Source organism: Arvicanthis niloticus, chromosome 1 (genome assembly GCF_011762505.2).
Source record: "Arvicanthis niloticus isolate mArvNil1 chromosome 1, mArvNil1.pat.X, whole genome shotgun sequence".
NCBI classification, from domain to species: Eukaryota; Metazoa; Chordata; class Mammalia; order Rodentia; family Muridae; genus Arvicanthis; species Arvicanthis niloticus.
Window position 1 is genome coordinate 19,608,069 of NC_047658.1, and position 24,481 is coordinate 19,632,549.

General features: G+C 51.4%; 1 protein-coding gene across 12 annotated transcripts in view; it reads right to left on the minus strand.

The window, feature by feature from the left end:
- Positions 1 to 339: 339 nt before the first annotated feature.
- Positions 340 to 24,481, minus strand: part of Abcc6 (ATP binding cassette subfamily C member 6) — a 54,420-nt gene continuing 30,278 nt past the window's right edge. For 3 of the 12 annotated variants that reach the window (XM_076934421.1, XM_034485205.2, XM_076934426.1), the window contains 17 exons: positions 23,944 to 24,016; positions 22,065 to 22,191; positions 21,717 to 21,893; positions 19,680 to 19,847; positions 18,159 to 18,333; positions 15,725 to 15,800; positions 14,115 to 14,241; positions 13,360 to 13,567; positions 10,070 to 10,380; positions 9,007 to 9,206; positions 6,800 to 6,926; positions 5,699 to 5,800; positions 4,544 to 4,690; positions 3,786 to 3,944; positions 3,535 to 3,701; positions 1,153 to 1,347; positions 340 to 833 (listed from right to left, as the gene is read on the minus strand). In XM_076934421.1, coding sequence (XP_076790536.1) covers positions 725 to 833; positions 1,153 to 1,347; positions 3,535 to 3,701; positions 3,786 to 3,944; positions 4,544 to 4,690; positions 5,699 to 5,800; positions 6,800 to 6,926; positions 9,007 to 9,206; positions 10,070 to 10,380; positions 13,360 to 13,567; positions 14,115 to 14,241; positions 15,725 to 15,800; positions 18,159 to 18,333; positions 19,680 to 19,847; positions 21,717 to 21,893; positions 22,065 to 22,191; positions 23,944 to 24,016 — 2,648 coding nt within the window. In that variant the 3' untranslated portion in view covers positions 340 to 724. Of the gene's footprint in view, positions 834 to 1,152; positions 1,348 to 3,534; positions 3,702 to 3,785; positions 3,945 to 4,518; positions 4,691 to 5,698; positions 5,801 to 6,799; positions 6,927 to 9,006; positions 9,207 to 10,069; positions 10,381 to 13,359; positions 13,568 to 14,114; positions 14,242 to 15,724; positions 15,801 to 18,158; positions 18,334 to 19,679; positions 19,848 to 21,716; positions 21,894 to 22,064; positions 22,192 to 23,943; positions 24,017 to 24,481 lie in introns of those variants that run through there. The other 9 variants (XM_076934437.1, XM_076934434.1, XM_076934441.1 and 6 more) reach the window with 9 other exon arrangements.

The following is a 24,481-nucleotide window of genomic DNA, read 5'->3' on the forward strand; positions in this document are numbered from 1 at the left end:
TCACTACTTCAATTTCTAAACAGGTGTAGAACTGAATCCAGAGCTGGGATGCAACACAGTTGTTAGAGTGCTTGCCAAGCACACACAAAGCTTTGGGCCCCACGAACAGGGCGTGGTGACACTGGCCCGTGATCCCAGCACTTGGGAGGGAAGCATTGGATGTTCAAGGCCATCCTCAGCAACAAAGAGAGTTCAGGGCCAGCCTGGGCTATGTGAATTCTGTTTCAAAAACCAATGAGAACACAAAGCACCAAATCCAAACAGAGACACACGAGCAACAGAGGACCTTGTCCCAGAGATGGACAAAGTGTCACACCCTGGAATAAACAGAGCAGAGGGTTCGTGGCTTCTCTGCATGTGATTTTTTAAAACTGTGTGTGAAATCTACAATGACTTCACAATAAGGAGTTAGGGAACATGTGCACACCATCACCTGGGTCCAGGGCATCCAATCAGATTGGCCTGGGGTGGGTGTGGCCTTGACGTAGACAGCTTGGGCTGAGAGTCACCCTCCACTTGGCCTGGGGTGGGCGTGGCCTCGCTCAGGCCAACCTGGGCATGCCGAGTTCTTCTGGGTCTGGTGTCCCAATACTCTGTCACTTTCTTTCCCATCTTCCTCCCAAAGAGGAGTTTAGATTGGACATCATGTGGCCTCTGAGTCTCTGGCATCTCCAGCCACTGCAGGCTCTATGGCTGGATCCACGAGGTTGTGAAGAGTCCTGACTCAGGCAAGGCCCGACTCTTGGGCTAGCTTGTAAAACAGGCCTTTCTGGGCCAGCAGCTGAGCTGGACTGCCACTCTCTGCCACCTGCCCCTCATCCATGACTAGGACCCTGCAAGGAAAACATGGGGCAGTTCTTGTGACAGTAGTCGAGGCTTGTCACTGAGAGCCCAGCTCTACTTTCAATTCACTCCCCCAGATGTCTGACTTCCCAAGTTGCTACCTGACCTGAACCCCCTACCCCCCCTGCACACACCCTCAGCTTCCTGGATGCCTTGGCCCTGGACCAAGTGCCTTTCCCTGGGGTCTTGGTCATGCCTCCTGCATAATGGACACTTCAGGATCCACCCCAGGACACTTGCAGATGAACACATTACATGTCTTCCCATGCCTCTCGGCGCTGTGCACCACTGTCAGGAGGGACATCTTACCTGGCACAGTCCATCACAGAGCGCAGACGGTGAGCAATGAGCAGTACGGTGCACTGTGTAAACCAGCGCTCCAGGGCCGCCTGCATCTGCATCTCTGTCCCTGGGTCCACAGAGGCAGTCGCCTCGTCCAGGATGAGGATCTGGGTTTTCCGGAGAAGGGCACGTGCCAGGCACAGGAGCTGCTTCTGACCCACACTGTGAATGGACTGCATGGTTAGGCTAAGTAGGGGTCATGAGGTAGTATAGGCCTGTCTATAAGATGGCCCTAGGGACAGCTGCGGATGGACAGTCTGTGTGTATTGTCCCTATCCCACCATGAGGGCCCAAGTCTTTAGGGGTGGGACGGTTTCATTCCTGTTGTCTTGGTGTAGGTTGACTGTGGCAAGTCACTCACACCTTCTGGGCCTTGGGATCTCCACCTCTTGAACAGGCTGTTTTTTCCTTTCCTTTTGCAGGTACATGCGTGTGCGTGTGTGTGGAGGCCAGGGGCTGCATCCGTGTCTTCCTCAGTCACTGTCCACTTACCAACAGAGACGGTCTCTCTTTAACCCAGGCTGACTTAGCTAGTCTGCCTCGATAGCTTGCTCCAGGGACCTCCCATCTCTGCATCCCGAGTACTGAGACGACGAACACCTGCTTAGCCGTCTTACATGCACTCAGGGGATTCGAACTCTGGTCCTCCCACTTGCTCAGAAAGCACTTAATCCACTGAGCATCTGTCTCCCAGCCCCCATCACAACGTGCTAAGTGTTTAAGTGGACACCAGCTGCAGAAGGTAACTATTGTTTCTTTTGTGTTTTCTTTGTTTGAAACAGGATTGTGCCATGTAGCCCTGGCTGGCCCGAAACTCACTGTGTAGACCAGTTTTCACACTCACGGATCTCTGCCTTCTGAATGCTGGGATTAAAGGCGTGGAACATAGCCTTATTTTTATTTATTTATTTTTTTTGAGACAATGTCTCATCTCACTATGTAGCCTAGGCTAGTCTCACACTTGAAATCTCCACGGCTCAGCCCTTGAGCCAGATCACAAGCCTGCACCACCACGACCAGTTATGCATGGTGATGCTCCACGCTGCTAATCTCACACTCAGGAAAGACCAGAGCTCAGCATGCTCAAGGCCCTACATTAACTGTCCTACGCTAGAAAAAAACCAGTACAATGTATCTCCCCAGCATCTGTTTATGTTGTGTATTTCATCCTTAAAATATTGTGGCAAAAGGCATTATTAGAGAGATGATGGTTCAGGCAGGAAAATGCCTGCCTTACATGCATAAGGACCTGAGATCAGATCCCCAACATACACATACAAGCTGGTCATGGTGGCATGTTCCTGTAATCCCAGCTCTGGGAAGGCAGAGGCGGGAGGACCCTCCTGGGAGCCTTTGGCCCACCAGCCTAGGAGATGCAATGAGCACCAGGTTCAGTGAGAGACTCTGTCTCAAGAAATAAGGTGGAGAGCTATAGAAGCCAAGGTTGACCTTTGGTCTCTACACACACACACACACACACACACACACACACACACACACCACACTTTATGGAAAGAGCACACAGTATCAATTAGCCACAACAAATCTGGGGTCAGTGCCAACATCAAGCATAGTATTTTGTTGTAAAGTTGAGGGCACTCTGGCCAGCTTGAGCATGGGGGCGCGGGTCTGGCAGGCTGTGCCCTTCCCTCCCACTCCTCCAAGCCTTGCTCAAAAAACAAAAACAAAAACAAAAACAAAAACAAAACAACAATAACAACAACAAAACCATAATCTACATTCCCGGAGCTAGCTGCCAAGGTCTAGTCTCTTATTTGGTCACTTCCTCCTTCTGAGGCTGACTACCAAGAGCCAGCTATCAAAATATTGAAGTGGGCAATCAAAAGCCCCCTTTGGCCATTCTAATTAACGTGCCCAGTCAAAATTAAACACTCAACACAGGGGTACCCCTGATACCTTTATAAACCTCCATTTTCCTATGTGCCATATCTGTCTCCTCTCTATCCAGAGGCAGTCCTTTGTCCCTCTGGGACAGACACCCCTTCCCCTCCCCGTTCCCTTCCCCTTCTCCCTTATCCTCCAGCCCCTTATCACTGCCCTCTGCCCCTCTGGGGCATATAAATCTCCTTTGTGTTGAAAACTTGATCTTGGGCATCCTGAGCTGATACTTTTCCTTTCAAAAATAAATACGGAGTAGGATCAAGAGTCTAGGCTGGGTTTGCCATGGAAAAAAGATCATGGCCCAGAGATCCCAAGGGTTAGGACTGCAGGAAAGGATCAGGACCTGTAGTAGCAGAAGGGGGTTGTCCCTTGGAGTCTGTGCAGAGTCCAAACTGTCCCTGCCCCTGCCCACTTCCTTCTGGCTCTGCCATTGGTGGGTGGCCATACCTCAGGTCATCTCCCTGGCCTGCACACTCATATTGCAGCTGGCCGGGCAGGCTGGTCACAAAGGCCTTGAGTTGCACTGTCTCCAGCGCTGCCCAGATGCCTTCATCTGTGTGCTCCTGAAGCAGGTCCAGGTTCATCCGCAGAGAGCCTGGGAACAGGACAGGGTCCTGGCCGGAGGGATATCGGGTCAGAACAAGGACATACCACTGCTCCCTCCTCCACCACCTCTCTCCCAGGGTCCTAGGCCTCACCTGAGGGATGATGGTGATTCGGGACCGCAGTGTGTGCAGTCCCACATGGGTGATGGGGACCCCATCGATCCAGATATCACCCTCAGCAGCCTCCTGAAGCCGCAGCAGGCCCCAAGCCAAGGAGGACTTCCCGGCCCCTGTCCTACCCACGATGCCCACCTGTCAGGTAACAGAAGACTAAGACCCACACGGAGCAGGTCTGCCCCAGCCATGGGGGGCATGGATACCTATCTGAAAGATTCTTTCCCTGCACAGGGCTTGTCGCTGTGCTCACCCTCCACTAAGCATGCTCCCTGAACACAGCTGTTCATCCTTCCATCCCACCTCCCGTCTCCTCTCCCTATGTTACTCACTCCCCTCCTTCCAGGCAGTCCCTCCCACACCCCGCATCCTCCCCTGCATCCTGTCCTCCCCTGCATCCTGTGCTACCCGTACCTTCTCCTCCCAGCCCCTGGCCTTCCTTCCACCCGTCCCTCGGTCTGTCCATGTATTCTTTCATTTACTCCCCATCTTTCTGTGTAGTCATCCCTGACACTACCCACAGGTCTCACTCTTTCCTACAGTCCATCCTCTCTCATCTGTCCCTTATCCATCCTTTTATGCAGCCCAACACGACACTCGTACAGGGAGCACAAGGGAGATCCAGGAAGCCACCCCTAGAGGCAGATCAGGGTGTGTGAGATGGAATCTAAGAAACGTGGGCAGGGTCTCAGACTTAGAGTCTGGTGCCTACCAGGAGGTAATGGAGGGCTGCCCACCTTCTCTCCTGCATGGATCTTTAGGGACACACCCTGTACAGCCATTGGTAGCTCTGGCCGGTGTCTAAGCCCAAAGTCCCGGAACTCAATCTGTCCCCCACAAGGCCAGAGACGATGGGCTGTGCAGGTGGGCAGCTTCCAGGGAGCCTGGGTCAAGGAACAGGTTGGGCACAGATCAGAGGAGCCATCCTGCAAGCTTCTCACAGGTGGTCTGCTTCTCAGAACCTCAGCTTCCCTCTATACCTTTCATTTGGAAATCAGTCCAGGTCATCCTAGCACTGTTTTGTTGTTGTTTTGGAACAAGGTCTCCGTATGTAGCCCAAGCTAGCTTCTAACATTCCTGTAACACAGACTAACCTCCAACTCACTATTTAACCCAGGCTGTCCTCCAAATCACTATTTATCCCAGTCACACGCCAACTCTCTATGTAGCCTAGACTTGTTATGTAGCTGCTGCTTGCTTTATATAAATAAGACTGCCTTCTAACTTACTATGTAGCCCAGGTTAGCCCCTAACTTGCATGTCTCCCAGATTAACTTCAAATTTTCCACCCAGCATAGCTTCTAACTATTTAGCTCAGACTAGCTTCCGCCTCACACGCACCACATACACCTAGCGACAACACTCCTGCCTCACCTTTAGCTGCTAGGGTTTAATTGTGAGCTGTTGCACCCAGTTTGTCACCACGCCATTTACATCGCTGTTCTGTTCCTGTGGCGTTTTTGCCACACTCCTGAAGTCTCACACATCACTGGTCTGTTTTGGCACACTGCAGCTGTGAAGCTGTCCTGTCCCTCCCTGGCTTGCTGCTTGGTTAAGATGTCACTGTAGCTGCATTATTCTCTGCCTGAGTGACGGTCTTGTCCTGTCCTGTGCCCTGCTGCATGGCTGGACTATGGCTGTCACTGTAAGGTCATCACTAAGGTGAGGGAACATCCCCCTCCCCTTGCTGTTGCAGGGACACTGTCACTACACTACTGGTTGACGCTCAGATGCGTGACCTGCCCAGTGGAGCAAGAAAGCAGGGTTTTAACTCTTCACTATCACTGCTGCCCTGGCTGTGACTCCAGCCCGCATGAATGTTGCTTTGTGGGAAAGAGGGGGCAGGCACCACCCTGGACCCAGGGTCCCTCACTCCATCTCCCGATCTTCACCTCCTTGGGGACGTGAGTGTAGTCCTGCACGCGCTCCACGGCCACCATGCTGTTCTCCAGATCTGTCCAGCTGCGGACCACCCACTGCAGAGTCTGTGTCACCTGGTTTGAGATGACACCTCAGCTGGGATCCTCTGGGCTCCCACAAGCCCTCCTCCCTACCCAGGTGCCAGGGGAGGCAAAGAAAGGGGGGCTGCGGGAAAAGGGAAGTTGAGGACCTGGACTCAACTTAACAGAGGTGGGGCTTGGCTAATAAGACAGTGTGTAGAGCAAGCAGGTGACACTCTCACAAATCCACTGGCCCAAAACAGAGAGCGAGGATCAGAGTATGTGCCTGCCCTTCCCGGAACACCCAGCAAGACCTGGGTCTTTGGTTTTCATTCGGGCAGCTTCCACAGAGGGGCTAGGCCTCCCCAGATCTCCACTCTGGGCCTCCAAGTGCCTTGCCAGGATCTATGAGCAGTTCCATGGCTGGCCCTGCCTCGTCTCTACTCCTTCTGGCTTGCCCTCTCCACCTGTGCCAGACTGACACAGCAGGGGCAGTTGCCAAATGACTGCCCCCCCCCCGCCCCCATGGCTTTTCCTGCTGCTGGTCTGCCCTGAGCACTGACCACTAAAGGAGATTTATGAAGCTCTCAGGGCAACAGCTTCTTTGTCTGATGTTGCCTGTGTAGATATGGGGGGAGGGGGTGTAAGAGAGAGGAGAGAATGTGTGTGTAAGAGTGTCTGAGGGAGTGTGTAAGCGGTGTGTAAGACAGAGGAGAATGTGTATGTGTAAGAGTGTGTGTGTTTGTGGACACAGATATTGTGACCAACACTGCATATTTCCAAGAGCTAACAACAAACACACTTCTAGAAATTGGCTCTCAACACTCTTCGCCTGTCTCAGCTAATTTACAGGCTGTCCGAAATGGCAGTGCTGGCCCATTATTCAGATGGGCACACAGAGGGTCTTGAGCTTCTTGAAGTCACTCAAAGTTCCCTGAGAATAATATTTCCCTAGTTCTGGGCAGTTGAGACTCAGGAGTCCTTGGAACTACTCCAGCAGGGGTCTACCCATCTCTGATCTGACCTCCAGCCAGGGGTCAGATGCTGAAATACCTGCAGGGCAGCGGACACAGAGAAGCCCACGAGGCCGGCACTCAAGTGAGTCTTGCTCAGCACAGCACATGTTGCGGCCACAAACACCAGGCCATTCCCCAGGAGCTCCAGGTTGGCAGCCAGCCACCTGTAAAGGGAAACAGGGCTCAGCAGGACCAGCAGGGCCCACTTCAGTGGGCATGGAGTGGACTGGTCGTGGTAAATGCTCACCACCCACTGCCCCCCCCCCCCGCAGTGGGACCTAACTGTGGGAGGAGAGGTGACACTATTCTGTCTTGCCCGGTGACTCAACTGCAGGCCTGACACATGCTGAGTGTTCATAGAGCTTCCTGTTTTACAGATATGTATTTTCTATCTCTGGTCTAGACTGTCCCCCACCAGTCACCTCCCTGGTGTGCATGTAAATACATGTACACGTGTGTGTAAGCAAGAGGACAATCTCAACTGTCCTTCCTCAGCTGTCACCTGTTTGTTTGTTTGTTTGTTTATTTATTTATTTATTTATTTATGAGACAGGGTTTCTCTGTGTAGCCCTGGCTGTCCTGGAACTTACTCTGTAGACCAGGTTGACCTAAAACTCAGAGATTCACCTACCTCTGCCTTCTGAGTGCTAAAATTAAAGGCGTGCATTGACACTACCCAGCTCTGATGGCTTGTATATGCTTGGCCCAGGGAGTAGCACTGTTAGGAGGTGTGGCCTTGTTGGAGGAGGTGTGGCCTTGTGGGTATTGGCTTTAATATTCTCATCCTAGCTGCCTGGGAGCCAGTATTCTCCTAGCAGCCTTCAGATGAAGATGTAGAACTCTCAGCTCCTCCTACACCATGCCTGTCTGGATGCTGCCATGTTCCTTGATGATAAAGGACCTAACCTCTGAACCTATAAGCCAGCCCGGATTAAATGTTGTCCTTATAAGAGTTGCCTTGGTCATGGTGTCTGTTCACAGTGGTAAAACCCTAACTAAGACAGTGGCTCTACCAGTGAGACAGGGTCTCTGGCTGGTTTAAAACTTGTCAAGAGAGTTAGGCTGGCTCGGTAGTGAGCCTCAGGAACTGACATGCCTCCATCCCAAGCCCCCTCTCCCAACAAGCTTATGCCACCACCCCTTGATTCTTTATACAGTGAGCTCTGATGAGCTCATCCTCCCCCCTGCAAGGCAAGCACTACCCCCCCCCCCACGTCCCACCCCTGCGCCGTCTCCCAGTCCTGGCCTGCCGCCTCATTAGGCCATGTTCTCATCTTCGCATGCACTCAGCTCTGACGTTACCTCTCCCGGGGCCCCACCCTGAGTTTCTCCTCCTCATGCACTGACCTCCATCCCATGCTTCTCTTCCCAGCCAAATCATTTAATGTAAGCAACTACTGTCACCATTACGAGTCCTGGGCTCCATGGCGACAAGGATCTTGTTTTCTCATTCCTGGCTCGAGCTCCAGCCCATACTTCAGCATGAAGTATGTGCTCAACAAAGGATAGGTACAGTGTATCTACCTCGCTGAGTCAAAGGATAGGTACAGTGTGTCTACCTCGCTGAGTCAAAGGATAGGTACAGTGTGTCTACCTCGCTGAGTCAAAGGATAGGTACAGTGTGTCTACCTCGCTGAGTCCTGTTCTACCATTCATTTGTTTAACAGCTAGGGAGCATGTGTTATGAACTGGGCATGTTCACAGGACCTAGCCTGAACAAGCGCTCTTGTATCCCCGGGAGGGGAGAAGACACTGCTCCCATTCGATGGCTGATGAAACTGAGGCCCAGGGAGGGCTGGAGCAGTGCCAGGAGTGTGGCAAGCACTCCCTGTCACGATTTAACCCTTAATGCCACCTTGAGTGTGACAGCAGTTGAGTTAATGAGGCTCAGAGAGGTTGTGTAACTTGTTCAGGGTCTACCAGCTTGAAACTGGCAGAACCAGGAGTTGTCTTGCTCTTTCTTAGTCCCTAAAGGTGATGAAGGATTAAGGATACCAGCTCCCTGTTATCTGGGAAACAGAGGTTGGTATGATTGCCTAGCAACCATCCTTCTTTTTGTACTTCCAACCCATTGACTATCAGGGACTTCGGCTGTTCTCTGTGTTCAGATGTTCTGAGTGGGACTCTGCCTCAGATGGTCCCTAGCTTGTGTGACTGTGGTCAAGCCATGTGACCCCTCTAACTATGCAGGACAGCTCTTGTGGGGAGGGGGCTCTATCTACTCTGATCCCAGGCTCTTCCTACCTGTCAGCCACCAGTCTTGGGAAACTGACCCTCTGGTTCTCATCCATGAGGGCATCGTGCTGAGCCGTGAAGGGTGCCTGGGCCCGGAAGGCCCTGACCACCAGACTGCCCTGGAAGGTCTCAGCCATATGGGAACATACAGATGAGTAACTGGCCGACTCCAAGCGTCTCAGCTGGCAAGATGTGGCCACATAGAGGCTCTGCGGTGGGAGAGAGGAGGAGAGGCAGAGACACAGAGAGGAGGCTCTGAGCACACAAGGAGCAGCAGGAGCCACTTGCTTGCCTTCTCAGGAGCAGGACCTCGTTCAAAGTCACCTCTGCCCGACTCCAAAGCCTCTGCCCCAAGTCAGGCGGACTGAGAGATGACGTGGGCAGCTGGGGCCACCAGCAGACATGGTTGCTAACAGGAGAGATGGGATGGGGGTACCTTCAATATTGCCTTGGACATATAGTCACATTGCTCAGCCTCACAGATCAGAGCATGATTGGTTTAGGACAGGCACATGACCCATCATAGGCCAATCAAAATCTTTCCTGGGTTGGATCGATGATTACTTCCTTGGTGTTGGGGTGAGGCAGAGCTGAGGGCAGCTGAGGTCTGCCTGTCCCCTGGCAGAAGGATGTACAAATTGAGGCCTGACTGAGCTAGCTTAAGCTTCTCAAAGACCAGCTAGCTGAGCATCCTATGCAGCCCAGACTGCCAGGCTATGCATCCACTCAGACAGCAAAGCTCTGGGGTCCACATCTGCTTCCCAGAGAGCTGGTATCACAGACAATGCTGATTTTTGCGTTAGGCCAATTTCAGAGGGCCTCTGGCCCTGGCACAGGAAAACAGATATCTTAATACAATATAATCCCGCCCATGCAGTGCTGTGCCCTGCAGTTTGCAAATGAGAGATGTTGCAGCAGTAGGACCCAAAGTTAGATACGAGGAGCTCTTGGGTGGGGGTGGGGCTTCTAGTTTCTCCATCCTACGGAAAATGGCAGACCCTCTCCCACGGAGCCTTGCCCAGAAGTAAGGGGCTGACAGAAGTGACCTCGGCTAGCCCTGACCTTTCCATACCTGAAACCCAGCATAGAGGAGCATGAGAGGTAGGATGGCCACAATGGCCAGGGGCGTGGCCATCGTCACTGCCAGGCCGACCTCCAGGAGACCAAAGGCATAGGTCAGTAGGGACCTCAGCTTGTCCGGGATGTCCACATCTACTGTGTCCGTCTCCTTGGAAAAGCGATTCAGCAGGTTTCCGACTGGCGTGCGCTCAAAGAAGCCAACGGGAGACCGAGCTACATCCCACAGGAGGCTCCGGAAAAGCAGGCCTGAGGCCCGGGCCCCACCCAGGAACACCGCAGCCATGGAGGCAAACAGTCCGATAGCTGCAGAGGGAGAGTTGGAGTGGAACCCGCTGCTGGGCTGGGTCAGGTCTCCCAGCACCCGGATGGACCATGGTGTGATTGAAAGACCCACTGCTGGAGGGTTGAATAGTGTCTTCCCCAACTCATACCAACCTCGACCTCTAAATACAACCTTATTTAGAAATACGAGGTTCATAGGTACAATAAAAGAATATTCTAGATTTAGAGTGAGGCCTTTTCCTGTTCTTTATATCCTTCTAAGAACTGGGCACAGGCAGGAGACAGATACACAGACACAGATAGAGACTGGAGTAGCAGTAGCAGCTAAGGTAAACAAGGGTCCAGAAGCCACCAGAAGCTAGGAAAGAGGCTGCAAGGGGAGGCACTGCCAAGGTGACCCTCCTGTCAATCAAATAGTCAGCTCCATAGTACAGGGTGGGCAGTCACATGACTCAACTAGCCAGTCAGAGCACACCAGCCATGGGGGTTACTGTGATTGGCTCGTGGTGGTCGCCAGACTCATAAAGAGGCCAATCAGAACCTTCCCTGATGTGAAGGCTGAGCTGAAGTGGAGTGTGGAGTGTTGGGGATGCTGATGTGGCCTGTTGCAAGTTGGGTGCTACTGAGTCTTCTGCACCTGCTTCCAAGGAGCTCCCCCAGTCTTCTCCAGGAACCAGCTTTGCTGCTGGCTGGGTTTAAGATGGTCCACCTAAGTATTGTGGGAAAATAGGTTTCTGTGATTCTAGAGACTGCTTAGTTCACAGAAGTTTTGTTTCTTTTCAGACATGGTCGCACATGTAGCCTAAACTGGCCTTGAACTTGTGATGTAGCAGAGGAGAACTTTGAATGCTTAATCTTTCTGTGATGAGACTTCAAGGCTTGCCCTAGCTAGGTTGTCAACATGCAGTTAGGTGCCACACAAATGGTTCATTCCAGCATGGCTGACTGACAGCTAGCTCAGAGTCTGGATTAAACGACCATCTGCATTCAAGTGACTTCTCCCAGCTGTGGCAGACAGGTCTACAAACTGTAAGGGTCCCTATTTACAAAGGAGACAGAGGCTCACAGCATCTCGCTGATGTGGCTACTGTCCTAGTAGATCATACTGAGGCTGCTTTTTGTCACAGCACTACGAAAGGAACCCAGGGCGTCACACACAAGCACTCTGCACTAAGCTATATCCTTAGACAGTCCCCCTTTCTCACTTAAAAGTCGCATGTATTTTGTACATGTGTACGCATGCGTACTTGTGTTTGTTTCCTGCCACAGCCTGTGTGTAGAAGTCAGAAGACAACCTGTGGGAGTCAGGTCTCTACCACGTGGCTCACAAGAGTTGAACTCTAGTCAATGGCAGGAGCCTTTGCGTGACGCCATCTCCCCAGGCCCCGATTTTACTTATTTTGCGATGGTATATCACCAAGTTACTTGGGCTGTCCTTGAGACCAGGATAGTCTTTTTTTCGGGGGTGGGGGGTCGAGACAGGGTTTCTGTGTACCCTGGCTGTCCTGGAACTCACTCTGTAGACCAGGCTGGTTTTGAACTCAGAAATCCGCCTGCTTCTGCCTCCCAAGTGCTGGGATTAAAAGCGTGTGCCACCACTGCCCGCTGAGCCCAGGATAGTCTTAACTTGCCTCCCGAGTAGCTGGGGTTACAGGAGTGTGTTGCTATTTCTGGTTAACTCAAACAGCTTTCATGATGGGTCCAAACCCATGTGTCCAGAAGCATTGTCTTTTCACTGTGGCCATGTTTGAAATGTAGGAGGATGGGGTAAGGACGGGGCACTGGAGTGGGGAGGCTGGTGTGTTCTACTCAAGGACACCATAGCCTGTCCTTGCAGGGACATGGCCGCTCAGTAGCCGGAGTGTGGAGATGGTGGGGACATCTACATAAACCATAAACCAGGCCATTCCACATAAGGTCACAGGATTGGCTTAGTCAATATCCATGCTGCAATCTGACACTATCACTTTGCAGCCTGGTGTCCCTGGCAGAGGCCACATGGGAGCTCTTGGCACCTTGCCTTGTAGCAGAGGTGAACCTCCAATCACTTCAGGAATAATAACAATAGTTATTATTATATTACATAATAATATAAAGTATAAAATATATGATATATAACATGCTATATTATATATAATATGTCATATAATATGTATTTTATTATATAATAAAATATAATTTTATCATCATTATTTTATTAATTATTATCATTATGGTTCACCCGAATGAACCATTTGGGTGGCATTCAGCTTCATGTTGGCTGCCTAGCTAGGGCTAGCCTGGGCTAGTGGCATCTTTACAATATTTATTATTGTATCTGTGGTGATACAGACATATAATCCTATCATGTAGGAGATTGATGCAGGGGATCTTGAGTTTGAGGTCAGCCTGAACTGGAAGGAAAGACTGCTTCTGATTGAAATAATAAGTTAAGCTGGGTTGGTGAGAAGGCTCAACAGGAAAAGGACTTGCTGCCATGGCTGGTGTTCCTGAGCATGTCTACCCTGGGCTAGCATGGTAGAAGGAGAAAACCCACACTAGCAGGCATGACCACACATGCGCTGCGGTGTCTATGTGTCCATGCACATACCGAAAATGAGTAAGTAAAGGAACAGAAGCTTTTTTAAGGGAACAGAAAAAACGAGAAAGGGGGAAGTGAGGGCATCAAAAGAACTGGAGCCTGTTCTGGGTAAGGAGTGTGGTCTGGGCAGAGGAGTGGCGAATGTGGATGGGGGCGTGGCGAACATGGGTGGGGGCGTAGCGAACATGGGCGTGGCGTGGCGAACGTGGTTGTGCCTGGAGGATTGGCAGGAGATGGAGGTCATCAGCTAGGTCACAGACACCTTAGCAGGGAAGCACTGTCCCCAGGCCCCTCTTCCCTTCAGCCGCACCTTAAGGACACAGGGATGGTTGGTCCTAGGATGTTCTGAGCAGACATTCAAAGACAGAAGAGGTGGGGTGGGAGGCAGGGCTTGAGCAGTGCTCACTGACACGGGGTACCTTGCAGACAGCCAAGGAGCCCAAAGACCCAGCCGCGCAGGGCTGCATGCATCTGCCGCCCATCCACAACCGGGTCATCGGCCCAGAGACTCAGCCAGTAGCCTTGACAGAAGGATGCCACTTGCTGGCAGAGGAAGAGGAACAGGGTGTACGTGCAGAAGGGTGTGCCCACCGCCCGCAGGTAGCTCAGGTATGTGGTGGTCTTCACCTATGAGACATGTAAGGGAGGGGTGGCAGAGAAGGGAATGAGAGGAGAGTGAGTTGGGTGTAGGTCAGGTCAAATTCCCAAACGCAACATTAGCAGAGCCTCTGGGCATGCCATCTCCCCGTACAGACCCCTGCCTCAGGATCTTCCTACTAGAGACTCCTGTGGGTTACAGGAAGCCATGTCTGGGTGGGTGGGTTAATGAAGGATGGCTGAGGGGGTGCACGTATGAGTTCAGGAAAAGATAGACTGAAGGACAGAGTGAGGCAGTATGGAAGGAGAGGGATGACACCATGGATTTCAGATTTGGGCTTTCCTGGTCTTGAGCGTTGGTCAATAGAGACAAGTATCATCCTGTATACCTGGCTCCTTCATCTTTAAAATGAGGCTATTGCCTGTTGGCTTTTTTTGAGGGACCAAGGTGAGGTGGGATAGTGTGAGGATTAGGGATCAGGGAGATTACAATCCCATTTGGCCCACAGTAGGTACTCGAGAAAGGCGAGCGCCCTCCCTGGCATGTTAGAGCCGAAGCAAAAGCACTGGTCGTTACCCGGCCATACCGCACGCTGTTCTCTCCTGCTATCAATTCTGTGGCCTCAGGGTCGTCCAGAGAAGGCTCTGTCTGTGCCTCTGAAGTGGTGCTGCCCTTCACAGGGCCTGCCTCAGTGGGTCTGGGCCTAGTGTTTAGAGGAAATCAGGCTGTTAGTGTCTCTTCCCATGGGGGACTGTGAGCTCCTTCCCATGGTAGCCAGCCAGCTCTTTGGGGTTCTTTCTACTCTTCACTAACTCACCCAGGAGGGAGGGAGGGTGGCATTCATGGACACATGGGTAGATGGATAGGTGCAAGGGTGGATGGATAGAACAAAAGGGGAGGTGGTCACATGGGTGGATAAGAAGAGTGTGTGCATGCATGGGTGTGTGACTACATGGGTGTGTGACTACATGGGTGTGTGTGAACGCATGGGTGGGTGTGAACACATAGGTGGGTGTGACTGCATGGTTGGGTGTGAACAAATGGATGGGTGTGAACACATGGGTGGGTGTGAAAGAATGGATGGGTGTGAACACATGGGTGGATGTGAACACATGGGTGGATATGACTGCATGGATGGGTGTGAATGCATGGGTAGGTGTGAATGCACAGGTGGGTGTGAAGCATGGGAAAGTGTGAATGCACAGGTGGGTGTGAATGAATGGGTGGGTGTGAACACATAGGTGGATGTGACTGCATGGGTGGGTAGGTGCATGGATCGATGCATGGGTAAGTGGGTGATCCAGGCACCATACTTCCTCCTACATGGTACTCAGCTCCAGCACTCTAGAGTCTTGTTTAGGCCTGTTCCCTGATGCCATTTTACCCCATTTGTCCGTGCTTCTAACCATTCATCCTTCCATCCGTCTGTCCCTCCTTTCATCTTTCAGTCCATGCGGCCACTCATGTATCCACCACCTGCTTTTCCACACTCCCGTCATTTTTCCCATCCAGGCATGTCATTTCTTGCATGCACATTTCCCTCCCTCCCCCATCACACATCCACGCCCACATCCACGTGCACGTCCACCTGATCTTACTCGGGTTCCTGTGCACGTCCCTGCTTCTCAGGAGCACTCTCGGGGTAGCCATGATGTCAGAGGATCTGTCCCCATCCTCAGTATCCCCCAGGCCCAAAGACCCTCAACTGGTATAGAAGCCTGGTACACAGTGACCTGTTGTCAAAGTCCAGGTCCATGGTGAGTCCACGCGTGCCATGGGTGCAGAGGACTGGTAATAAGGGGGACAGTGGACTCCCTCTTGGTGCTTCTACCTGTGTGCTCTGGCCAGACTCCAGCGTGGCCTGTCTGGCAAAACGGGAGCAGTGCAGTCTTGCACAGCCGTGTCCAGTCATGCTGAGGAGTTTCCTGGCAGCCAACCTTCTCTGCTCTAATGACTGGCATTGGCCCACTCCAAGCACTTGTCTTAGAAGTGGAGGCTTAACCCTGTCAGTTGACTGATGGATCATATGGGGTGAATGAATCATCCATCCCCGAGCCTACAGGGGTACTAAACGGGCACTCCGTAAATGATCTTGGCTGCCCCCTCTGCCTGAGGCACAGTAGCCACAAGCAGATCTCATTTTGACCTTAACCTGCCCACCCTTTGCTCAGCACCAGTGAACTCACCTCTCTGCTCTGTGTGTGGGCTTCCCACCTCCAGGAAAGCCTCCAAGGTCGTCACCGGTGGCTGCAGCGTGTGCTCCTGCAAGGGTCAAGGATGTCAGTGAAGCCACAGCGTAGAGCCCAGATGCTGGCATTGACACTCACAGCTGTGGTGCTCTAATCGTTCTGAGCAAATGGTTCCTTAGCACAGTTCCTGCTCTGACAACCGTCCTCTGCTCTCAGCCCTTCCCCCGGGGTCACTCAGAAGCATTACTGGTTCATCCGTTTTCATTCATTCAGAAAACACTGAGCTCATGCTATAGAGTCGGGAACTAGCATGAATATTGCATAAAGTCAAGTTGCCTCTGCTTCACCAACACACGTGCTCAGGTAGTGCACTGTGCCTAGAATGTTCTTTCCTTGCTAACTCACACGAACCCTCAGGTGTCAGAACCCCAGGAATAGACTCCCATCTGATGTTTCCTGTGTTGGGCCAGAAATCTGAGCAGAAATACAATAGCTTAGCTCCAGACCTCTGAACAAGAAGTAAGTGCTATTACAAACCACCGAGATATGGGTGATGCTTGTTACGCAGCCCTGTCACAGCAAAAGCTGTCCAATGCAAATAGGCAAGTTCTGTGCTCGAGGTACCATCTTTAAGTTCAAAAGCAATGACACTGTGAGTCAACCGTTACGTGCTGTGGTGGTTTGAAGGAGAATGACCCCCTGAGACTCATGCATTTGAACACGTGGCCCCAGTTGTTAGAACTATTTGAGAAGGATTAGGAGGTGTGTCTTTGTTGGAGGAGGTGTGTCACTGGAAGCGGGCTTTGAGGATTTTCAAAGCCCAAGTCATTCCGAAAGTCTCTCTCTTTGCCCTGTAATTTGTGTCTCAAGATGTTAGTTCTCAGCTACCATGCCTACTTGCCTACTGCCGTGCTCCCCACCATGATAGCCATGGACTCTCAGCCTTTGAACTGTAAGCCCCAAATAAACTCTTTCTTCTGTATGTTGTCTTCGTCCTGATGTTTTATTACAGCAATAGAAAAATAACTAAGACGTGTTTTCTTTTTTGTATAAATATGTGTGCGTGTGCATGTGTACGCACTCATGGGTATACATGTGTGCATGCATGTGTATATGTGTACGCATGCATGCAAAGGCTAGGGGACAATCTTGAGTGTTGTTTACCTTGATTTGTGAGACAGAGTCTCTCAGTGGCCTAGAACTCATGAGGCTGAGCTGACTGGGCAGCAAGTCCCATGAGTCCTCCTGCCTCAGTCTCCCCAAAGCCGGGATTACATGTGTGTGCTACTATGCCCAGCATTTTACATGGATATCGAGGACTGAACTCAGGTCCTCTGTTGCAAGGCTCTTTGCCAACTGAGCCATCTATCTGTCCTATCATTTGGGGCCAATGCTGAGCAGATGTTTCTAGACAAGGCAGGGCCCAAGGCCAGGGGTAACATTAAAGCAGGAATTGAGGACATGGGGGACATGGAGGACAGCGTGTCCTACCAATTCTAAAACACGTTCTCTGGCACCTAGCAGTTTGGCTTCTTGGCCCAGCCCTGTTGCTAACAAACCTCATATGTATGTAACCTTTGGCTGATTTCTTAACTTGCAGGCCTCAGTTTCTTCATCTGTGAAATGGAGACAATTAGGCCTCATGCTGACTCAATGAATGGAAATAAGGGAAGTGGCTTAGTTGGTATTTCTCACTGTACTCGTGGGCAATGTTACCTCTGGAAGTTTGGTATTTGCCCTCTGGTATGCAGAGGGACCTAGGAGCAAACACTCCCTGAAGTGTCTTCTTAGCACCTTTGAGCATAGACACTGGATGCTACTCTGGGGCCACATTTTCCTCACCTGTACAAGTGGCTGCCCCCACCTCAGAGGGCTCTGGTGAGGGTCAAGTGAAATATTGTACCAATAGGGCCGAGGAGATGGCCAAGTTGGTAAAACACTTGTCTCATAATGTGAGGACCTAAGCTCCACCCCCCTGAACCCACATAAAAAGCCAGGCATGGTAGTGCATGCTTAGAACTCCAGCCTTGGGAAGGTGGGAACCCTGGAGCTCACTGGTCAGTCATTCCCCAGACTCAGGGAGCCTCAGATCTCAATAAAAGACCCTGAAAGCAAGATAGACAACTGCTGAGACTGACAGCCGAGATTCACCTCTGGCCTCTAACCATGTATGTATGCACGCTGGAACATACATGCACGTCTACACATGTAAACACGCAAAGAAAGCCAAGAGTATGATGAGAGATACCGAGAGCCCCAGGCAGTGTCCTTCGCTCCTTGTGGGGGCAGGGTGGCCCGTGTGCAGGGCTGCAGTGCCAGGTGGGCTCTCAAGATGGGTGTGGTTAGGGTATTCCACCCACACCAGTGGGACACTTGCAGCCTTCTCCCACAGGGAGCCAGGCACAGAGACTCAGCGATGCCCAGCCAATACCTCCTTCTCCTTCACTGGCAGGCTGTCTGGCTCCATCCAGAAGGCCCACCAGGGCTCCGTTCCGATGCAGAAGGTCCTGATAGGAGCCCATCTCTGCGATGGTCCCATTGTCCAGCACAAGGATCTGGTCAGCCTGGGGCAGGACGTGCAGCGTGTGTGTTACAAGGATCCGAGTCTGGGCAGGGAAGGGCAGAAGTTACACATGCTGGAGTGTCCCCAGGTCAGGGGGTGGGAATGCCCCTTCCTCTGCACCAGCACTTCTTCAGGAGAATACCATACATACCCAAAGAGATCAGTGGGGGGTATCTCAAACTCAGAAGACTTGTGGGCTTAAGGCCAATCTTTGAGAGCTTCTCATTCTAATGGGGCTATGGGGTCATCTGAGAATCTCATCTTTGGTTCAAAATATAACAAGTGGAAATACGTTTAAAAATTTTTTTTGAGTCAGGGTTTCATGTAGCCCAGGCTGATCTTGAACTCACTCTGTGACTAAGTGTTCTAACTGCCTTTCTGTTGTTGTGACAAACATCATGACCTAAAGAGCAACTTAGAGGAGGACAGGATTTATTTGGATTACCCTTCTAGGTCACGGTCCTTCATTGAGGGAAGTCCAGACAGGAACACAAGGCAGGAACCTGAAGGCAGGCCTGCTTCCTAATCCATGTGGTATTACCTCCAACCAGGGAACTCACTCCCCGCCCAGGAAGTACAGCAGGAGACATGAGGGTGTGGCTTGTTGGGTGGCTCCTTCAAAAGACCGTGCTTAGCTAGCTTCATCGTACAGCCCAGGACCACGCGCCTGGAGACCGTGGTAGTGATGTTCACAGTGGACAGGGCTCTCCTACATCAGTTGACAGTCATGCCCATAGGCCAGTCCGATCTAGGAAATTCCCCAATCAAGGCTTTCCTCTCAGGTGACTAGGCTGCACTAACAGTTAAAGCTAGCCAAGACATCAAGGGTAACCTTAAATTTCTGATCATCCTGCCTCTACCTCCCAGCAGGTAGGATTACAGGCACGCAGCATGGTACCGGCTCATGAATATTGGGGTGCAACTCAGGGCTCTGTGCATGTAATATTACCACTGAGCCACACACCATCCTGGGAATACATTACACTTAATGTACATTACACCGAGCACCAAGGCTCTGCCACAGGTACATCTCAGAGCTTGCTTTTTCCTCCTCAAGAGGCACAGCATATGGAGCCACAGTTTGTAGCCACAACTAGCACTATGAGAACGTACTGGGACCCCAGGGAAGGATCCAAATCTACATATCTTAAACAAGTGAACACGTACCAATTTTAGACCATCATAAAGTTGAAACATTGTGAATAGCTTAACCACAGATTTCCTGAGAAAGATATAAGTGTAAGCCACCGAGGTTTGGGAAGCTGTTTGTTACACAGCATTGTTGCAGGAAAAGCTGACTGATACAAGAAGAAAACTGGACTCAAGAAGGGCTGAAGATACAGCCCGTGGTTAGGACGGAACTCTCAGGACTTCCTCAGCTTCACTTACCGTACCCTGGAGCAGTCCACTGGGTCCGATGACCTGTTTGAAGACCTGCTGGCTGACATGAGCATCCAGGGCCGCCAGGGGATCATCCAGCAGGTACACGGCAGCCTTTCTGTACACAGCCCGAGCCAAGCTCAGTCGCTGCTTCTGGCCCCCAGAAAGATTCATGCCCTGGGAACATGAGCGAGACAGCGACTCGGATGCACATCTGCCGGTGACATCAGAATGACCGGGTGGTGGGACAGTGGTGGCGCAACCCTTTAATCCCAGTGCTTGGCAGGCAGAGGCAAGTGGATCTCTGAGTTGGAGGACAGTCAAGGCTACAGGGTGAAACAATGTCTCAAGAAACAAAGTACAACAACAAAACAGAATGACATAGGCAAGGGACACCCCTGCTCATTCAGCCAGGGGCAGCTCCCGGTGCCTTGGGTCACATTTGGCTGTAAACACTGAGCCAGAACCCTTGCTTGCCTGAGCCTGCTACCCCACTTCCCAGCCTTTCTTCTGTGTGCTCTGTGGCTCTGTGCTCCATTTCCCCTCTCTCTTCCAGGCTATGACTCCCTCCCTCTCTGCCCGGTGTTTCTTCCCTCTTCCCACTGCTGATGTGCACCGAGGACACCACCTGCTCTCTGTCGCCTACACATCCAGCCCTTATTTTCACTCATCCATTTATTCAGCCAGTGCTCACCCATGGCTGCTCTACTTGGATATACCTGGCTGTGGGGCTCTAGCAGTGAGCAACCATGTTCCTTCTTTTCTGACCTTTTCTAATGAGTATGTACTGAGAAAGGTGATGAGGGCAGGCCTGTCCTTGAAGGTGACAGGAGGAGGGGACATAGCCCTGTGTGTCCCAGGGAGATGGCTTTCCTGCTGGGAAAGAGCATGTACTCAGGCCCTGGACTATGAGTGTGCATGATGGGGTCCCTGTAGCCGGAGAGAGCAGGAACGGGGACGTATGACTGGAGAGGAAGTAGAGAGAGAAATGGGCTCACGTGGAGGCTTTTATGGGGATGGTCAAAACTTTGGCTCTGACTCTGAGGGAAATGGGAAAACCTGAGAGTTCTGGGAAGAGGGATGGAGTGAGGACCTGTTGGCACAGTGCTTCCTACCCGCTGGGCTGGATTGTCTAAAGGGAGAAGGGATGGAAACTAGGGGGCCTGAGCCAGCCGTGGCAGCACGTGCTCCTCATCTCAGCACCCAAGAGGCTAAGGCAAAAGGATCAAAAGTTCTAGACCCCAGCCAGGCATGATGGCATATAATCCCAGCACTCAGGAGGCAGAGGCCCGTGAATATTTTTGAGTTTGAGGCCAGCCTGGTCTACATAGTAAGTCCCAGGACAGTCAAGACTATTACACAAAGAGGCACTGTCCAAAAAAAAAAAAAAAAAAAAAAAGACACACTTCCCCCCCTCCCAAAGTCCTAAACCCCTATCTCAAACAAAAACAAAGTAGGGGCTGTAGCTCAGAAGTGAAGCAGCTGCTCAGAATCTGCAAAGGGTTAGGTTTGATCCCAGCATCGATTCCCAGTTCCCTAATCCAGGGGTCAGCCTTCATTTTCTAGGATGGGTCAGGGAGTAACTCTTGTAAAGTTTGAGGGCCATTTGATTTCTGTCCCAGTTGCCCAGCTATGACCTCTGAGAACAAAAGTAGTCATAGACTGTAAGTCACTGGATAGATGGTTGTGTGCCAATAAAACTTTATTTACAAAAACAAGTAATGGCCAGATTTGGTCTTTAGCACATAGCTTTCAGAGTCTGTTGGTTCTATAGTTTCAGATGCCTGTGTCTTGTGTGGGAACCTCTCTGCTCAGATACACTGGGGAGGTCCAGAGAGAAGCAGATTGATTAACATCACCTAGCAGACACACGGCTTTCCCTTTGTCTTTGCTTTATTTTTTAAAATTAGTTTCTCCTCAATGACTGAACAGTGCTGTATGTTTGGCCCTTAACTGGGATGTTCTCCCCTCCCCCCTTTCTGTCCCTATTGTCCCCCATCTTTCTGCCCTCAGGTCAGGGAGCATATGAACCCAGGGTCTCCTCACCTGCTCCCCTATTGGGGTGTGAACTCCTGCAGGGAAGCTGGCCACATCAGACCCCAAGGCACAGGCTTCTAGAACTTTCTGCAACCAGGGCAGGTCCAGCTCCTGCCTGAAGCACACATTCTCCACCACAGAGGTATTCTGGACCCAGGCCTCCTGAGGCACGTAAGCCACGGAACCCTGAAACACTCCTTACTGTTGGTAGTTCATATGAGAGTAGAAAAACTGGGTGCTCAGAGGGAGGGAGGCTGAGCCAGTGACTGGAGGGCTCTTGCTGTGAGGGAAAGACGTGTGGCATCTCTGAAGATACATCTTAGCAGCTGGGGCAGGGAGAAATGGGGATAGCCTTACCTCAATACTCACAGACCCTTCTACCTTCAACAGCTCCCCAAGCAGGGCAGACAGCAGGGAGGACTTCCCAGCCCCCACGGGACCCACAACAGCCAGCAGACAGCCCTGGGGCACGGTGAGGTTGATCCTGGCAACCCAGGGGAGATGCAGCTCTGAAGGCCCAGCCTGGGTGTGTACAAAAGCAGGGAACCCCAGACACACCCACCCCATCCTGGTCCTCAGGCCTTGGGGAGACCATTAAGAGGATACACAGGGCCTTTCCTGCCTGATCCTTGTTTGGCTATCTGATCTGCTTTTCTTCTTCCATCTGAGCACACCAGATGTGCCTGCCATAGAAACGCCTACAGACATGTCAGACAGTGTACACACAGTCACACCCATAGCCAGTATGCAGATGTAAGCACATGTGTGTGCCTACACGTATGCATATCCATGCACACGCACACATACATACACATACAGAGGGGAGCACGGCATGAGGGCTTGGCTGTAGTAGGCCTTTGTAATATGTGCCTTGCTGCTCTGCCCATCGCTGCCCCAGCCTACCTCTGCCTATCTTATGAAGTCAGCCCAGAAGCCACGGGGACCTGTTAAAGATCAAGTCAGGGCTGGGTGTGGTGATGTCCACCTCTACTCCCAGCACTAGAGAGCCATAGGCAGCTGGATCTCTGAGTTTGAAGCCAGCCTGGGCTACAGAGTGAGTGTTAGACTAGCCAAGACTACACAGTGAGACCCTGTTTCAAAAAACTAAATGAGTTCATAACTCTTCCAAGCTTTGACCGAGGATCAAAAGCAAAGTTCTGGTGAATATGAGTTATACCCAGCCACGCTCTTAGTGCTTCCGCTTCTGCTCCTTTCTCTTCTTCTTCCTCTCCTCTCTCTCTCTCTCTCTCTCTCTCTCTCTCTCTCTCTCTCTCTCTCTCTCTCTCTCTCTCTCCCTCTCTCTTTCTTTCTTCTTCAAGACAGGTTTCTCTGTGTCACCCTGGCTGTCATGGAACTCACTCTGTCTCCTCAAACCTCCAACTCAGAGACCCACCTGCCTCTGCCCCCTGAGTGCTGGGATTAAAGGTGAGCGCCACCGCCTTAAGCTTAGCGCTTCTTAAGCATAGTCCAAGTGGCTTCCAGCAGGGGTCATTTTGCCTTAGTTGAGTGGAGTCATTTGGCAACATCTAGAGGTGTTTATATCCCACAATTGACTGGGGTTGGTGTTCAGAAGCTCTCAGTTCTTTCAAACATACTACAAGGCCCAGGACAGCCTGTAGTGAGGAATTCTCAGCCCAAATATTAACAGGATAAGACTGAGAGAGCCTGCGACTCATATGCTTCTGCCTGTCTTTGCTTTTGGTCTCCTTGTTGTTCAAAGAGCCTTCCCCTGTTATGCCCTCAGCTGAATGCTAACCTACCCACACCGCCAGCTCTGTCCCTTCAAGCCCTTGTGTCCCATGTCCACCCAAATGTTACCCCAAGAGAGCAGAGCCCCGGCTTCCCTCTGTCCCCAGCATCCAGAACAGAGCCTGTGCATAGCAAGAGAGTACTCAGTAACCACTCCTGATAGAGGTGGAGACACATGGCCAGACTTTCTCTTTCTGAAGTATCTTGGGGCAGGCTGACAATGACCTTGAAACTGATACAAGAGGCACAGAAGGAGGTCACAGCTGATAAGGCTGGGCCTCAAGGCTCCTCTTGGTCAGGTGGGAAACAGAGGGGTGTCTCCTGGCTGATGGAGATGCTCAGGTACCCCGTGCCCCCTCTATACAGCTATGACATGCAGGAACCCTTGCCTCCCTACACAGAACCCTGGCCTGGCCTAGCCTAGCCTGCAGACCCAGGTGGGACACTTTCTCATAAGCCAAGAACATATCTATGTGGGGTTTCATACCCGTGCAGGCAGGGCGGGCTCTCCTGGGACCAAGTGAAGGTTCCATTGTGTATAGAAATTCGATCCTTCGATGCTACAGGACACAGGAAGACAGTTACAGGGGCTGGTACTGTCCTCCTAGCATCCCAGTGTTCAATGTTCAAGGCCTCAAAGGCTCCATCCCCAAAACCTTTCTTCAGCTAGAAGTATTACAAGGCTCTTGCCCTGCTACTTACTGACTTGACAGTAATCCTATCACAATAACATTGTAATTCAAGGACAAGTGACCTCAGCCAGGGGTTCAAATCCTGCCTTCTGCCCTTTAAAAAAAAATAAAGGTTTGAACTGGGTATGGTGGCTCATGCCTATAATCCTGGCACCTGGGAGGTTGAGACAGGAAGGTAATCAGTTGGAGGCTAACCTGGGCTATAGAGTAAAAGTGATGTCAGCCTGGGCTATATAGGAAGATCATCCATAAAGTTATTTGTTTATGTATTTAAGTAAATAAATAAATAAGTTATTTCAGTGTGGTGGTTTGTGCCTGCAATCCCAGTATTTG